Below are 18,406 nucleotides of genomic sequence, written 5' to 3'. Positions count from 1 at the left end.
ATTTTTCGGATCCAATACGATTTTTGCGTAAAAACGCGAGTTTTTCGTATCCATTACGAAAGTTGCGTAAAAAGTTGCGCATTTTGCGTAGCGTTAAAACTTACGCGAAAAGTTGCGCATTTTTCGCGTAAGTTTTAACGCTACGCAAAATGCGCAACTTTTTACGCAACTTTCGTAATGGATAGGAAAACTCGCGTTTTTACGCAAAAATCGTATTGGATCCGAAAAATTCGTAAAGAATCCGAAAAAATCGCAAAGTACCGATCATTACGAAAAAAACGCAATCGGACTCCATTCGACCCGTTCGTGGGTAAGTAAATCAGCCCCTAAGAGTTCCTACTTTTCTTCCAGTAGATGAAAAACTGTCCTAAAAATCTGTTGGGACTTATTTAATAAAGAAGTTTGAGTTTGTATCATTTTTTTTTATTAACTGGGTGTAGAAGACTTATCTTATCCCCATCCTACCGCCAAGAGCAGTTGCTGCAAAATCTTTACAATCTAACTAATGGCACCTGGCTGTTGTGTCATTGTAGCAGGTGTCGGAGGCTGCCATTTCTGTGAATGTACAATGTGTCTGTGACATTTGTGCTTTGCTATGCTTTGTAGAGTTAAGGGGAAAGTGACCTACACAACTTGAAAGCAAAATGTGTGTGGTAATAGAATTTGTGCCCTGGGCAGCATAATTAGTACATAAAGAGCATATCTGTATTTTTTGCCATTTGAGACAAACTAACACATTACTTGGCTAGATGAACAGCAAAAGTTCACAAGAACATCATGCATAATGGATAGGAAAATAACGTAATGAGGACAAGTTGTACCTGCAGAAAGGCACTGGCTGGTGGTAACAATGAGAAGAAAAGCTTATAGCATAATTATCAAAAGTGTTCCCTTAAAAACATTAAGTACAGCACCAAAATCTTTTAACAGTCTTTTGGCTGATGGATGGTCTGGGGGTTATAGCTGAAAATAGCTAGAGACTGGCATTTCTTACACAACATAATGTAAAATCACACACAAATTCCCATAGGTGGGCAGTTAATATGATCTAAATATACAGTACCTCAGTTACAATAATGTTGGCTCTAAGTGCAAGAGCGTGGGCAAAGAAAGCTTAGTCTCCTGAGTTGTTTTATGTTAGAAAAATCTGAAATATGCAGTTTAAGCAGTTAAGCATTTAACCTTTGTTGCGTGTTGTTGTGGCGGAAGACAATTTTTTTTTGCACATGTAAAGCCACAGCGGGTTTCATGTGCAAAAAAGAAGTGCCTTCCGCCAGTCAATCATTAAAATAGCTGCCACTTTTTTGGAAACTAACCCCAGCAGTATCATAAAGCTGCTGTGAAAAACTGTACAGAATTTCACAGAAGTTAGGCATCAATTAATACAGATAAATAAATTATGAAAAGGATGTCCTATGGTGACACAAAAGCCTACAGACTGAAATAAAGGTGCAAGAAAGCCTTGCATAACCCCAGTGGTAAGGTTGCACAAGGACAGCTATTAATCCAGAAGAGCCATGTGAACTGTGAATACTGTCCTCTGCATCTGTCCTCTGTTGCTGAATAGGATGTGGAGGTTGTTCCAGGGTTCCCACAGTAAGGTTGGGCCAATAGACACACCAGACTGGACACTAATGCAGCTTTTAATGCAGAAGAGACACAGTATACCATCTGAAGATGCTAGCACCTCATTTGTGATCCCACACACTCACAGTTGCATTATTTTTGATACATCATGGGCAATTGTGGTTTGTGCAACTTCCTATGTGCCGATGTTTGAATTCTGCACCTGGTATATAAATGTCTTTTCTAATCTATACAAACTGTAATGCTGATCACACACAGGCAAATCATATTGCTCATTCCATGTTGTTTATGACTGTTGTTGCATGTATGGGCCCTAGATAATTCTGCACATCCAAAATCTGCTTTTGAATCTGGCTAGTTGGATGATCTTGGCGTGTGTATGAAATCACAGCAGCCCACACTTTCAGCATTCAATCAGTCATTGCATGCACTTAAGGTGCCCATACACGTGAAGATCCGCTCGCTTGGCGAGGTCGCATGTAGGTAACATGTAGGTTAATTCGATCGTTTGGCCCCAATTTCAGGCCAGATATCGGTCGGGCATGCCCCTCGTTCATGCCCCTACACGGGCCGATAAGCTGCCGAATAGGTCCAAGAGAATAAACCCAATAGAATTGTTTTGCCTACAATAAGGATTAATTATATCTTAGTTGGGATCCAGTATAAAGTACTGTTTTATTATTACAGAGAAAAATTAAATCATTCATAAAATTTGAATTATTTGATTGAAATAGAGTCTATGGGAGATGGCCATCCTGTAATTTGGAACTTTCTGGATAACTGATCCCATACCTGTATTTGATTATCTGATGCGCAAGACAGCAAACACATGAAACCATTATCTAATTAGGTTTTTGAAAATACATACATCTAGCTTGTAAGTTTTCTTCTACAACATCGACTTATCTCCAGTCATAACTGGGCCATTAACTGACCTCCTATAATGAAGCACCCAATGAAATGCATAAGGAGGGTGGAACATGGGGACCACATGGCACTGGGATACACCTTTTGGCATTTGGTATAGTATGGAATTTTTCTTGATTTTATCATTATTTGTGACCAGTAAATTGTTTTATGTGTTGCTCTGCTGAATTGTTTTGTCGGTTATTTATTCCAGCTGAGTTGTTCTTTACATCTTAAAAAGCCTTTGCACTGTGTTGTGTACTTTGCGTTATGCATATAATAAGCATTATACAATATCAATGGGCCGATATTGTACTGAAGTAAATAGCGTGGGATAAAATAGCAGATGCCAGCTGCTAAATATTTCTAGGGTTCACCATTGTTCGTCGAACACTGCAGAAACATGGTTTGGTTATCATGATTGATAAGTGCTGTACTCTGTGTTATCTGTAGCCTTTTGTAGGAAAATAATGGCTAGTCCGGTTTACTGCTGATGCTGTTTGCATCCATGTGCTTATCTTGCACTGGTTTCCAGGCTTGATTACACAGAAATAGTTACCGTGCGTATGTCATGTGATTCTTTTATCTGCTTAAATATGGTGAGTGTTAAAGGGTAAAACACTCTGCTGTTACCGTGGCAATTCCTCCATCTCTCATTCTATAAGAGAAAACAATAATGGCTGAAAATTTATGCAGAGGCCTCTTATAACTGTGAAGTCCTTTACATACTCCCATTAGATCATGCATAGCCTCAGTTTAATGAAGAATCTTACTGATTTGCTCATTAAGGTCCAGCGGAACATTTCTTCTGAGGTGATCATTTGCTCCTTTGTTGCTGGAGAGATATTCAGAATAAGATTAGTAGTTATTTGGGAAAGCAGTGTTATAGAATCTATGGGATATGGTGGCTGCATGGGGAAGTTTTTGATGGAGGGGAGCTAATACACTATTAGAGACTTAAAGAGAAATATAAAAGTGGTACTGGTAGTTATTTTACTTTATGACTTGATATTTAAGTACAACAATATTGTTCACTTTATATACCTTTATATACCTTTAGAGTCTTGGTACCTTCTACCATATTTCATATTTTCTCTACATGCATAAACTTCATATCCATGCTTAAGTGTGCAAGAATTTAAATATACAGAAAGCCACCTACCCAACACCCTTCCCCGAGTACGCATACTTAGGTGCGCCGGGAGAGAGGGCCTGCAGGCCAAACTCAGAAGTAAAGTGTGACTGAAGTTTATCAGAGCACAGGTCACAGGGCTGTGGCACCCTGGGAAATAAAGAATATGGCTAGCCCCATGTGAAATTATAAAATTAGATATAAAAAAAATCTGTTTTGAAAAACATTTTAATGCAGAATTCTGCTGTAGAAGCTCCACTAACTGATGTGTTTTGAAAAAAAGCATGTTTTCCCATGACAGTATTCCTTTAAATGAGTCACTGAAAAGTACATGATAAAGAGCAGGGGTCCATAGCAGTTGTGAAAGCATTGCACTGGGTCAGGGGTGCTCCCTAAGCAGGAGGCCTTATACATGGGTACTAAATCTCTGTACTCCTTCCTTGCAGCAATCCTCTGGGGAGCTATTTATTCTAGATACACTGTTCTAGCTAACAGTGTCAACATAAGAAAGTTAATATCATAGCAACCAGTTTTATGGACTGAAAAAAAGTCTTTCTTCCTATTTTGGTTTAATTAGCCCTTTACAGCTCCAAAGTCATGAACAGCGTTTCACAAATGAATCCGTATTCAAATTTCTTTTTCTTCTCCCACAACTCAGTCAGTCCCAGACTGACAGCAAGAGCAGTTGGTTGCACAAAAAACAAAATCGTCCCACAGTGAGTTAGTGGTTTGGAATGGCAAACTGCCAACAGCACAACTCTAATATTGTGGGGGGGCTAACGCTCAATTTCTATTCACAATTTGTGGTTTGTTTTTTTTTGTTCCACAAAATTATTTTGGCACAGGAAAAATTTTTTATGATTTATTATGCAACAAAAGCAAATCTGAAAGCAAAAATATGTTATTTAAAACCTGTCAAGATCATGTAGAATGCAATGGCAAATGTCCCTATTACAACTGGAGGCAGAAGTCCCTATTACAACTGGAGGATCTTTTAGATTCGTATATATATATATGTATAGGTTTTAATTTTTTTCTAGAACTAAAATATGTATCTGAAACATATACTTTTTTTTTCAATTCTTTATTTATTGTGTGTGAAACATATATTTTATATAAACCCTTAAGTTGTTTTCTGCCCACCTAAAACCCAGACTTAGGGGCTCATTTATCAAAGTATGATAGCTTCCGAATATAAATTTTTTAAAATTGTTTTAAAGTTTTCGTACTGTGCGTATTTTTAGCGACTTTTTCACTAATTTGCGCTACTTTTTCGTACTTTGTGACTAAAAACCGCACCAATTAGTCGCGCCGAGTATGAAAGTTTCGGATTCATTAAAGCTTTGGTATCGTGACTTTCCTTGGGCCAGGTTGGAGCTGCAGAGTGCCATTGAGCCCTATGGGAGGCTTTCCTTGGGCCGGGTTGGAGCTGCAGAGTGCCATTGAGCCCTATGGGAGACTTTCCTTGGGCCAGGTTGGAGCTGCAGAGTGCCATTGAGTCCTATGGGAGACTTTCCTTGGGCCGGGTTGGAGCTGCAGAGTGCCATTGAGCCCTATGGGAGACTTTCCTTGGGCCAGGTTAGAGCTGCAGAGTGCCATTGAGCCCTATGGGTGACTTTCCTTGGGCTGGGTTGGAGCTGCAGAGTGCCATTGAGTCCTATGGAGGCTTTCCTTGGGCCGGGTTAGAGCTGCAGAGTGCCATTGAGTCCTATGGGAGACTTTCCTTGGGCCAGGTTAGAGCTGCAGAGTGCCATTGAGCCCTATGGGAGACTTTCCTTGGGCCAGGTTGGAGCTGCAGAGTGCCATTGAGCCCTATGGGTGACTTTCCTTGGGCTGGGTTGGAGCTGCAGAGTGCCATTGAGCCCTATGGGAGACTTTCCTTGGGCCGGGTTGGAGCTGCAGAGTGCCATTGAGTCCTATGGGAGACTTTCCTTGGGCCAGGTTAGAGCTGCAGAGTGCCATTGAGCCCTATGGGAGACTTTCCTTGGGCCGGGTTGGAGCTGCAGAGTGCCATTGAGCCCTATGGGAGACTTTCCTTGGGCCGGGTTGGAGCTGCAGAGTGCCATTGAGCCCTATAGGAGACTTTCCTTGGGCCAGGTTGGAGCTGCAGAGTGCCATTGAGCCCTATGGGAGACTTTCCTTGGGCCGGGTTGGAGCTGCAGAGTGCCATTGAGCCCTATGGGAGACTTTCCTTGGGCCGGGTTGGAGCTGCAGAGTGCCATTGAGTCCTATGGGAGGCTTTCCTTGGGCCAGGTTGGAGCTGCAGAGTGCCATTGAGTCCTATGGGAGACTTTCCTTGGGCCGGGTTGGAGCTGCAGAGTGCCATTGAGCCCTATGGGAGACTTTCCTTGGGCCGGGTTGGAGCTGCAGAGTGCTATTGAGCCCTATGGGAGACTTTCCTTGGGCCAGGTTAGAGCTGCAGAGTGCCATTGAGCCCTATGGGAGACTTTCCTTGGGCCGGGTTGGAGCTGCAGAGTGCCATTGAGCCCTATGGGAGACTTTCCTTGGGCCAGGTTGGAGCTGCAGAGTGCCATTGAGCCCTATGGGAGACTTTCCTTGGGCCAGGTTGGAGCTGCAGAGTGCCATTGAGTCCTATAGGAGACTTTCCTTGGGCCAGGTTGGAGCTGCAGAGTGCCATTGAGCCCTATGGGAGACTTTCCTTGGGCCGGGTTGGAGCTGCAGAGTGCCATTGAGCCCTATGGGAGACTTTCCTTGGGCTGGGTTGGAGCTGCAGAGTGCTATTGAGTCCTATGGGAGACTTCCAAAATAATGCACAGAAGGATCAAAGCCAGAAAGGTTTTCCGCCGTTTACGATCGTTCAGATATGAAAATTTTGTGACTTTTGGATCGCCAATCCAATATTTGGTGACTTAATTTTTTTCGTAAGGATTCTCTTGATATTTACGATAATCAGAAATTATTGTATCTAATCATAATTTTACCCATTTTGGGTTTCAAACTTGTACTTTGATGAATCAGCCCTTAAGACTTAGTTATAAACTTAAGGAATGCATAAGCAGGCGTGCTACTGGGCCTGCTTCAAAGCCCAAACCCCCCCACCCACCATGGTAAAACACCACTTTGCTTAATACTGGTCATTCTAAAAACCTTGGGCCCACTGGCTATATATAGAACATCCCACTTTAATTAGTGAGAAGTGTATTTGATTTCTAGTATTATGTCACTTCTGCCTCTTGCTAATGTAAAGCTATTATAGTTTGACATCAGCTTTATTTGTCTCCATATCGCATGAATTCTTTTTTTTTGCAACTTATAGTTTTTGTTAAATTTTTGTAAAACTTAGAAAATAAGTAGATAAAAAGAAAAGGAAAACAAGAAAAAAATGGTGCAGGTAGAACATATTCACCGCAGCACTTTAATAGCAGTTGTGAATAGGTTGTTTTACATAACATATTAAAGTTAGTTATGTGAGTCATCAGGTACAGCAATATCTAATGAATTCTTAAAATAGGATCCAATGTGGCTTTCAAGTGGCATTGCTGTGCATGCAAGTTAAAAGTATAAAAGCAAATTAGAAAGCAATACATTTGTGACAAGTCAATCTCTTTAAACCTTTGATAGGGGGATGATCTAGACCTAGATGTCCCTCAGTAGAATTCTTGTCCTGTTCCCACTAAAATATATACAGACCTACCAAGGTTTATGATAAAGAATACTTAATGACCTAAGACTCACATCCATTCTATGCAGTGCCTTCTGTGTCTATGCTACAGGGAAGCACATTATAAAAGCATCAAAGCCCCTCAATCCTACATCTGTCATGCTTCAGAAATCACCTAATAGTTAAATACACAAATTGCCCCCTGGGACTTTGGAATTAGGAGGATTGGTCCCATCAGCAACGCGTTCTATAAAATGTCAGCACAAATAACTTAATATGTTTCCCTGAAGGGTAATCAACCATAATATGTGACATAGACAATTGTAGACACAATCTGTTGTCTCATGCCTAGCACCTTCACATGTCAGCAGAACTGGTAGGAGCCATTATCGCCAATAAGCAATTCCGAAGATGCACTTAGACAGGTGTAACAGCGTGTTCCTGTTCACTGCTGTATTAAACAATATAATATATCAGTTTTATGGATGCTATAACCATTTAAATAGTTCATTTGTGTTGAAAAAAGACAACAGTCCATCTAGTTCAACATCTCCAAAGGATGCCCAGTGTATATTTCAAAACTGACTGGAGATCTATAGATTACTGTAGCCCTAGATATTATGTTTGTCCAAGAATCCATTCAAGCCCCTCTTAATCAGAGTGGGTTTAATTTGTCTTTGTGTGTCTGTACAGTGTCTGTGTGTGTCCTAGATTGTGCCAGACATATTATATACACATTCACCTTTATATAAAGCCCATGAGTGAATGGCTGTATTTATATGAATTTTCATGCACCTGGGCAAAGGATCTTATTGTACAGATATAGGACCTGTTATCCAGAATGCTTGGGACTTGGGGTTTTCTGGATAAGGGGTTTTTCTGTAATGTAGCTCTGTTTGGGTCTACTGAAAACCCATTTAAACATGAAATAAACCTCTAATAAAGATTCACTTAGTTATGATCAAGTGCAAGGTACTGTTTTATTAATGAATCACATACCTGCACTGACTAATGAATTATTTGGAAATTGAGTAGATAGTGAAGAAACAGAGAGATCAAAAGAGAAAAATATATGCAACAGTTATTACAACCCGTAAGACAAACACACGTGAATATTGACTCGACTCTTGGTTGGAACTGATGATTTGTACAAGATACTGTAGGAATTTATGTTATACAGAATATTTATAGAAGTTTTTTTTTCTCATCTGTGACAATATTATGCGTTTTTCATCTTGCATTGTTCATCTTGCATTTATTTTCCTAAAATAATTTTATCAAGGCAAAACTGTTTAATGCTACCTTATCTGGCCACTGGATGTCAGAATTTATCTGGACAATTCATCATACAGGGCATTTACTTACTAAGTTAATTTGGTCACATATTTTTAGAACAATTGACATTATTGATCATCTTTGTGTCTTACCCCAACCCATAACATCTACATATTAATTAGTATTAGATTAAGCACACAGTTGAACATGCAGTAAAAACTGGTACATGTATGGGACTTGTTATCACCTGGGGTTTTTCACATGAGGGGTCCTTTTATAAATTGGATCTCCATACCTTTTGTCTGCTAAAAATCATTTAATAAATAAACCCAATAGGACTGTTCTGCCCCCAATAAGGATTAATTATATCTTAGTTGGGATCAAGTACAGGTACTGTTTTATTATTACAAAGAAAAAGTAAATCAGTTTTAAAAATGCTCATTTTTGTTAAATTAAAATGGGGTCTATGGAGTCTAAAATCCTTGCAGAACTGCATTTTAGCAAAGGATCCTGATACACTAGATTACTGTGTTGAAGATTGACTTTATAGACTTCTTAGTGTTAGAGTTTGACCCAAAGTATACTGACGGCTAGGCTACTGCCAATAGGAGCCTACACCCTCATGATGTTATTATTATCCTTCATTTATAAAGCACCAACACATTTATTTAACAATATTTTACATAATTTATACCTTTTACTGCCCCTCTGCATCTTACAGATGTATATGTTTATCTATATGTATACTTGTATTTTAAACGTAGAAGAAAAGTTAGAACACTTAAATAAAATGATAGTATGATTCCAAAAGTAAAACTAATATAGTATATATATCTATATAAAAACAAGACTTAGGGGCACATTTACTAACCCACGAATCCGAATTGGAAAAATTCCGATTGGAAAACGAACATTTTGCGGCTTTTTCGTATTTTTTGCGATTTTTTTCGTCACCTTTACGAATTTTCGGAAATTGTCGTGACTTTTTCGTTACCAATACAATTTGCGCGAAAAAACGCTAGTTTTTCGTAGCCATTACGATTCGCTCGTATCTTTTCGCGACTTTTTCGTATTGAGCGCTCGTAAGCGGCGGGCGAAACTTTCAGGCTTAGCATGATTTTGGAAGCCTCCCATAGGAATCAATGGCACCCTGCAGCTCCAACCTGGCCCAAGAAAAGTCACCATACTGAAGCTTGAATGAATCCGAATCTTTCATACTCGGCACGAAAGCTGCGAAAAAGTCGCGACTTTTTGCGCAAGTAGTAACGCTACGAAAAAATCGCCAGATTTTGCGCAACATTCGGAATGGCAACGAAAAAGTTGCGACAATTTTCAGAAAAATCGCCAAATACCAATCATTACGAAAAAAACGCAATCGGACGCATTCGGCCCGTTCGTGAGTAAGTAAATGTGCCCCTAAGTTTGTCTTAGAGTTGTCCCTAGGTGTGAAGTAACTTAATGCATTTCCAAAGGTTCTTCACATTAGTCTTTACCAAATGAAAAGTGTACAGTATTACATCTATGTTTATTTAATAGGACTGTAGTTATTAGTATATGAAAAAGGCTTTGTGTTGTGTTGGCTGAAAATAACTAATTCATGAAAGGATCGGGTGAATGTTGATTATAAATCAATGAATTTTAAAAGCAATATATGCATTCAGCATTATTCACCAACATAACTGCTTGTTCTCTGTGTCTAGGCAGGGGTATTGTTTCATACAGCTCGGCCTGATTTGGTTCATGTTGGTCACATTTAGGGGCAGATTTATCAAAATGTTGTTGAGTTTAGGGGGCTGATTTACTTACCCACGAACGGGTCGAATGGAGTCCGATTGCGTTTTTTTCGTAATGATCGGTATTTTGCGACTTTTTCGTATGTTTTGCGATTTTTTCGGATTCTTTACGAATTTTTCGTTACCAATACGATTTTTGCGTAAAAACGCGAGTTTTCGTATCCATTACGAAAGTTGCGTAAAAAGTTACGCATTTTTCGTAGCGTTAAAACTTACGCGAAAAGTTGCGCATTTTTCGTAGCGTTAAGTTTTAACGCTACTTTCGTAATGGATACGAAAAACTCGCGTTTTTACGCAAAAATCGTATTGGTAACGAAAAAGTCGTAAAGAATCCGAAAAAATCGCAAAACATACGAAAAAGTCGCAAAATGTTCGTTTTCAAGTCGGAACTTTTCCAATTCGGGTCGGATTCGTGGGTTAGTAAATCAGCCCCTAGAACTTAATGCATAAAAACTCACCCACATTCTCTTCATTCCTATGGGATTTCTTGAAGCGTATTTATCAATGCATTAAAGTTATGGTTTACCATTTGATAAATACACTTCTAAAAAACCCATAGGAATGAATAGAACATGGGTGAGTTTTTAAGTATTAAGCTCTAAACTCACATATTGATAAATCTTCCCTCTTATGGTGGCCATACACGAGCAGATCCGCTCGCTTGGCGATGTCGCCAAGCGAGCGGATCTTCCCCCGATATCCCCACCTACGGGTGGGCGATATCGGGGACCATTTAGGTAAAAAAAATAATAATCCGATCGTTTGGCCCTGGGGCCAGACGATCGGATTATGTGGGCGGCAATGGGGCAGTCGGATCGGGGACCGCATCAACGAGCCGATGCGGTCCCCGATCCGACCAGATTTTCTAACCTGGCCGATCGAGATCTGGCCAATTTCAGGCCAGATATCGGTCGGCCAGGCCGATCTGCTCTCCCCATACACGGGCTGATTAGCTGCCGAATCGGTCCAAGGGACCGATATTGGCAGCTATAGTCGGCCCGTGTATGGCCACCTTTAGACTAGCAAAGATATGAACACCATATAATATATACCATATATTTGCATATGAAAATAACAACACCTACATCAAGAAAGAAATTAATTAATTAATTTATATAAGGGATCATCTGATAATGCCCATGGTATTGTTTTTCATCCAAATCTAAACTTGTACAGCATTTTTTCCATGCCTCAGTTTCAGAATAATGGGGTAAGCCGATCAAAATACATACAATGGCTAGATGTGAAATTGATCACTAGCGACAAGCAAAAAATTCACAAAACCACAGAAAGCCCATTGACAATTTTGAAAATTTGCAAAATGCATTTATGTCAATGGGCTTTTTTTGCAGTGTTTTTTTCCCTGCATAAAATACATTGAAGTCAATGGACTGTGTTTTTTTAAATGCAAAATGCATCAGTCAATTGACTTCAGTTGTGGCAAGCTGCGGTTTTGCAAAAAAAAAAAAAATAGCAAATTCGAAACACAAAATTTTGCCACAAACCCAGGCCTGGCAAAAAATGTCGCTCATCACTATTGAGTGCATTTGTAAAGGTACTTGCACACATACATGCCTTTAGCAGCTTGCAGCAATTGTGCCCATTCAGCCTGCTCTGATTCTAGGGAACCCTGCACTACCCACAAATTTCAAGGTTCCTCCAGCAGATTTTGTCCATGAAGTGTAAAGGCAGGGCCGGATTTGTGCATGAGAGTTCTATGAAGAAACACTGGATTGTGGGTAAAAAGCATGGTGATTTGATTCCAAGTGCACCTTGCCCTTGCTATGTAAATTAGGCCAATGATGACCGTATTGTAAGTATAATTATCAGGTTGTGTTGAATTATTCTTTTCAAACGTGTTCTGCAGATTATTTGACATATGTAGCAAAACATCATCATTCTTACACTTTTAAACTAGTCTGTGATTTCAGGAGCTTGTCGTCTAATGATGATTATATATCATAGGCAGTGCTTCTCTGATCATACTCATAGGTTATTATTAGAGATGAGGGAATATGTTCGTCCAGTCAGAAAGGCAGGCGTTATCCAGCCAATTTCCACTTGATTTTAACAAAATTGCTTGTGTTTTACTGGTTCTCAAGTTCTTTTCTCCCGTTATTATGATCACAGTGACATCATGGTGATAGCAGATGCTCTCAGTATATATGACACAGATACAGAGGGTTATGAAACATTTTATTAAAGTCACTGACATAAAAATGAAAACACAACAAGAGGGAGCTTGTGACTTCAGGCGTCAGTTTTCATTTGTTCAGTGGAATATGTTTTCATATAGAAACACATATCCCTCAGACATGACCATTTTCATTAATAACTGAAATGCATATTTGTGTCTTTTTGCACAGCCAAGCTACTCATTAAACCACTTTAATCGGAAACTTACCTTAGAGCCCAAGGTGACCATCAATGCCCGCATTGTCGTAGTAGGAGCGTCTGAGGTTGGAATCTCTTTTATGGAAACTCTTGTTTTTTGGTAAGTCATCATTTTTTAGACTTTAACTTTGGGAAAGTCATTCTGAACTTTTTTCTGTTAAATTTGTTTTCTACAAACACAATCAGATTGCATTTACTTAAAAGCATGAGGGTGCTTATATAGACAAATATAGTGTTGCATACAAGGGTTTAATTATAATTTGAAGCTTTTATTAGAACATCACACTGTGGCCTTTGTCACGTATTAAAGGGGACTTAAAAATGAACATGGCTAGAAATGCCATAGTTTATATATTGAGCTTACTGCCTAAAGTTTCAGCATCTCTATAGTAGTAATGATTCAGGCCATTACAGCTGTCACAGGAGCTCATCAACTTGGATTTTATCAGAAATCTCTATGACACTGCACATGCTCAGTGAGCTCTGAGCAGCCGCTGAGAAGCCAAGCTTTGGGGTCATCACAAATTATCAAGCAGAAAATAAGGTTGAACTGTTATAGAATCTGATGCTACAGGGCTAATTATTAAATTCTGATGCTAATTGCACTGGTTTCAACGCTGCCATGTAGTAATTATCTGTATTGATGACTAATCACCCTCATTGTGACATATGGGGAGCCATTTACCATTGGTCAAAACAGCTTAAAATCCAAAGCCGACAACTTGCCAGCTAAAACTTGCCAAGATCATGTAGAAGTCAATGGCAAATGTCCCTTCCCTTTTCTTGAATATCCATTTTGCCTCCAAACTTTAGAGGTTTTGGATTTTTGAAGCTGATTTTTGTGTGAAAATTTTAAAAAGTAGAGGTTTCGGTGCAACAGAGTTTTGTGACTTTTCTGTAATTTTTTTTTCCGCACAGACTTTTTTTAGTTCAGACTTTTAAGTAAATGTCAGACATTTGTGGAAATGAGTTTACTGGAATTTTTAAAAATAAAAAAATGAGAAATGTTCAATATTTAGTAAATGTGCCCCTATGTCAAATGAGTGCAATATGGAGCATAGGGAATAACAAGCAGCAACCTGACTTCCATCTCCACGAGGAATCAGCATTGTATTTTTGGGTTGCTGTAGATCTGAAAATGCAGCAATTTTAACAAAACTTAGGGCGACATACTTGATGCAACTCTGCATTAGTTAGAAATTCAATACATGTAAAGGACCTGTTATCCAGAATGCTTGGGACCTGGGGCTTTACGGATAAGGGATATTTCTGTAATTTGTATCTCCATACCTTAGGTCAACTAAAAAATAATTTAAACATCATTTAAACTCAATAGGATTGTTTTGCCTCCAATAAGGATTAATTATATTTTAGTTGGGATCAAGTACAAGGTAAAAATAGAGTACTTCATAAAGTACTTTGTTTCCTATGATGTTCATGTTTGATATTTTTGTTTAGTCCCTCTGGAATAGATAAACAGAGGCTGTATATATGAGCCACTTTTTAAAACAATTTATGGTAATATGAAGTTTCTGTCACTGTCTCTTGCTTCTTAAAGGAAGTTGCAGATTCTGCCTTGCATAAGGCCTCAACTGTTAATGCTTATTACTATAACCCTACTTTACTTTCATAGCTGGAACTAACCACAAAAAAAGTTTTTTTCCACATGATTCCCATCTGATGGTCACCGGTGCTGAGTGGAAGTGGACTGGTAGTGGCAAGCCACAGGCTGGAAGTTATGGTGGGGGAGGTGGGTTGGGTATGACAGAGGTTTTGGGCAAATGTCCACCCTTGGGCACCTCTAACCTTTGGTCATACTATGTTTACCTTAAACAAAGCCCTCTTAAAAATACTTTTACTAGGAATTAGCTGGGTATGTAACCTAGAGATAAAGGAGCATATCTGTCCTAGTAAAATTCTTTTAGGCAACAAGTTGCAATGTGAATCACATTTGATCATACTTTGAAAAGTAGCCAGGGGGGTTCTAAACCTCTTGGAACATGTATGTGGGTGATATCACAGTGATGTGGACAAACGGCAGCAGATGAGCATGGCAAATACCAGTCCTTATAAATACTGTAACAAATTTGATTAAGCAGTATCATACGTACAGGTATGGGGTCCCTTATCCGGAAAACTGTTATTCAGAAAGCTCCAAATGATTTCCTTTTTCTCTATAATAATAAAACAGTACCTTGTACTTGATCCCAACTAAGATATAATTAATCCTTATTGCAGGAAAAACAGCCCAGTTGGGTTTAATCTATGTTTAAATTATCTTTTGGTAGTCTTAAAGTATGGATCTCCATACTTTACATAACGGAAGGACCCCTTATCCAGAAAACCCCAGGTCCCAAGCATTCTGGATAACAGGTCCCATACCTGAATTTACCTGCTTGATAGACAGCTAAGCAACAGCATCTGAGGGTCCCTGCAGCCTTAAATATACCCAGAGTAACCCTCTTCTGCATATTAACTTGCATATATATAACTTCACACATGCCTGCTTAAGACAAGCAATAATGGCAGTTCATTAAAAAAAATGCAGAAAATATTTTGCTATGCACAGCCAGTTTTATTTTAAGCAAAAATAAATGTTATACAAACCACATTTCTAAATCAGTTTTTACTTTAGCAATAGTCAGTTTCAAGGGAAATGTGTAATAGAACAAAGATGTTATGTTATCTCTGTTCTGCATTTGTGTCTAACACAAAAATCCATGGGCAGATTTCTGTAGAGCTCTCCATGGTGCTGGAATCTTCCGCTCAGCCTGAGCTCAGTCTCATCTGTAACTTTCACAACCCTGTCATTCCCTGCTGAAATATGGCACAATAAAATGCATATGTCATAGTCATTCCAATGAGAACATTCTGTTTGGTTTACAGTGAGTGGAATATAAAACAATTACATTTGTACAAGATAATTGTGCTTTTTTTATGTTGTTCTTTGTTTGGATCCCCTCCGGCAGTAACAGCAGTATTGCATAAATAGTTTCCTTATATTACTTAGTGACAGCTGCAGCAATACTCTTCAATTACAACTGCTTCCAAAAATCCTAAGGGCTTATTTATCTGTTAGAGGCACACGAGCATAGAGCGTATGCTATTTTTGAGGGACTTGGAACAGGCTGGGTCTGGAGGAGAATAGGCTTCTAATGAAAGTATTTAACCATTTATAGTAATGTTTGTGGAGACAGGTTTAACCCTTTCACTGCCAGCAAAGTTTCACATTTAATTTGCATCAAATGCCATCCACCTCCTTTTTTTTACATTTCATCGGCTTTTTTTAGATGCAAAAAAGAGAAGAATATTTTTTTATAATACAGAGAAACAACAGTGCTGGAAAAGCCCATAGCTATCACCAACAAAGGATAGATATAGTTTTATAGAGATTCTGGATAGATGTAAAACTTACCAAATTTTCAAGGCACTGCACTAATAAAAATATATATATAAATGAATGAATAAGACTTTAGATTAATAAGCTCCCAACATTATGCCCATAGAAAACCAAATATTTTTTGAAAAAACAAATTCTGATGTATTCAGAATGGGTAAGAATGTCTTTCTACTCTGTCTTTCACAAGTTGTTGGGTACATAAAAATGTAAGCATTTGACAAAATAACAAAGATTAAGAGGTCCTTTACCATAAATAATACAATTGAAAAAAGTATTCAAAATCTCTACTAGTCTGATTGCGCAATTAATGTTTCCAGAAAAACAAACAAGCAATCAGTGGCAAATGAAATAAAATGTAATAAAATCACTGAAAAAGCACTACAAAACTAATTACACTGCGATTAGCACTCACACTAGTCATACTTGGCAACAAAATACTTTTAGGAAAAAAAAAACACAGAATACATAAAAGAAAAGGAATTGAAAAAACGTATGTACACTTGTCAAATTGTGTAATGTACTAATGTGTCTTGTAAATGTGCAAAAGACTCTCGCCAAGCAGTGATTGTGTTTCTGTTAGAGGAAATGAATGCAGGTGCTAGTGTAAAATGTGTGTGTGTTTGTGTGTGCAAGTGTATTACATGGGTGCAGGAAGGCAGAAGTTGTTAGAGGGCAACAGAAGTCATGGGGGACTACGGCATTTAGGAAACTGGTTGGGGAAGCACTGCTTCAAACGCAAGGATAATTACATTAATCCATTAATATGAATATCTCAGCCCCCTGGGGCATTGCAGAAGACACCCGTTCCCAAGTATGCTTATTGCTACAGTCTTAAAAAAACCTTTCTAGTGCTTCTCAGGTAGTGCACATCATAAACTACACAGTCATTGGCAGGCAGAGCCTTTTATCCATAGATCATAGTTACACTTAAAAGGGTTTAATAACAGTGATATTCTGCAACATTCTAATTTTCAGGATTTTAGACATTCTTTGAACCAACGAATAAACTTTAAAAAAAAAAAAGCATGAACAAAAAAACGCAGGAAAAGAGGTGAAAACTGTTTGCTTTGTCGCACAAATGAAGGCGTCAAAATAACCCAAAAACTGCAAAACAAAGAAAGATTTGCCAGTTGAAAAAGGACAGTTGTCACAGGACCTCGACAGCTTTTAGATGGCATATTTTTTCTTTCAAATTTGTCACAGTTTTTACGCACAATAAATGCCAAAAACGTTTACATTTTTTCCAGCTAAAATCGTCATATTTTAACACACAGACAATAATGTTACTGTCAGGCAGACAGTAATGTTGGATACTGCAGGGCTAATTTAGGAAAGGCACATTGCAATAAGTTTTCCGTGCTCTGGGCCTCATAGATACTTTCTGCCCCATGGCAAGCAGTAATTAATGTGCCCCCTCCAGTCAGTGCAGATCCAGCCTTACACCTTAGGATTAAAGAGCAGGACAGAAGTGATTTCCCTAAGAGCATCTTTATCCTTTACTGTAGTGCCTCTAACACCATGTTGGGAGATGCACATGTGTTATCTTCTTTATTCTTGAATGTATCATGCTGGGAAATCAACCAACATGGCAGGAAACATACATAGCACATAACAAGCCACATACTAACAGAAGTACTGAAGTAATAATAGGACATGATGGCAGCTTCCTGTTGGTTCTTATAGGCCATTTACTGGATTTGGAAAGATAAAGATTAACTTCAGAACTTTTACATGGTATGTAAAAATGTTCAAAATAAAGCCATTTTTGCTCTGTAATGTAGTGTACGCTTATCAATGCCATCTAAGTGGTAAAATAGTATATGCTAGCATATTGATTCATATGATGATGAAAAAATGGTATCTCAATATATTCTGTATAGTTTATGAGTTAATAAAGAAGATTAAGGGATTTTGGTACGGTTTCTTGAAACTGTTATGAGATTAATAGGGCTTGTTTAATATAATATGGGAAGGTGCAAAAAAAACTGAAACTAAATTATTAAATATAACACCAGGCCTGGATTGAGATTTAAAAGAGGCCCTTGCATTACAAGTACACAGGGGCCCAAACAGCCCCCCACCAGCCCAATAAATAGTGACTGCCTATGGAATCTTACAGCAGCCCCTCTGGCATTTGCCAGAATCCACAGATTGCTAGACCTGTATGAAACCCAGTTACACAGATATAATATTTAGTGGAAGGTTAATGTGCATTTTTCTCATACTTCAACACAAGTCCAATTAGAAGGAAAGTAAAACTCTATATAAAACACATACTAAAAGCCTTGCATTGTACA

At 38.6% G+C, this 18,406-nt stretch overlaps 1 protein-coding gene across 3 annotated transcripts in view; it reads left to right on the top strand.

Annotated features, from left to right (window-relative positions):
• cfap61 (cilia and flagella associated protein 61) overlaps positions 1–18,406 on the top strand; it is a 142,063-nt gene that overhangs the window by 52,510 nt on the left and 71,147 nt on the right. For all 3 annotated transcript variants that reach the window (NM_001079044.1, XM_031901802.1, XM_031901803.1), the window contains 1 exon segment: positions 12,682–12,809. In NM_001079044.1, the coding sequence (NP_001072512.1) occupies positions 12,682–12,809 (128 nt within the window).

The sequence above is a fragment of the Xenopus tropicalis genome, chromosome 5, assembly GCF_000004195.4.
Source record: "Xenopus tropicalis strain Nigerian chromosome 5, UCB_Xtro_10.0, whole genome shotgun sequence".
In the NCBI taxonomy this organism is placed as follows: Eukaryota; Metazoa; Chordata; class Amphibia; order Anura; family Pipidae; genus Xenopus; species Xenopus tropicalis.
Note: the sequence above shows the minus strand (reverse complement) of the source record. Positions and strands in the feature narration are given on the sequence as shown.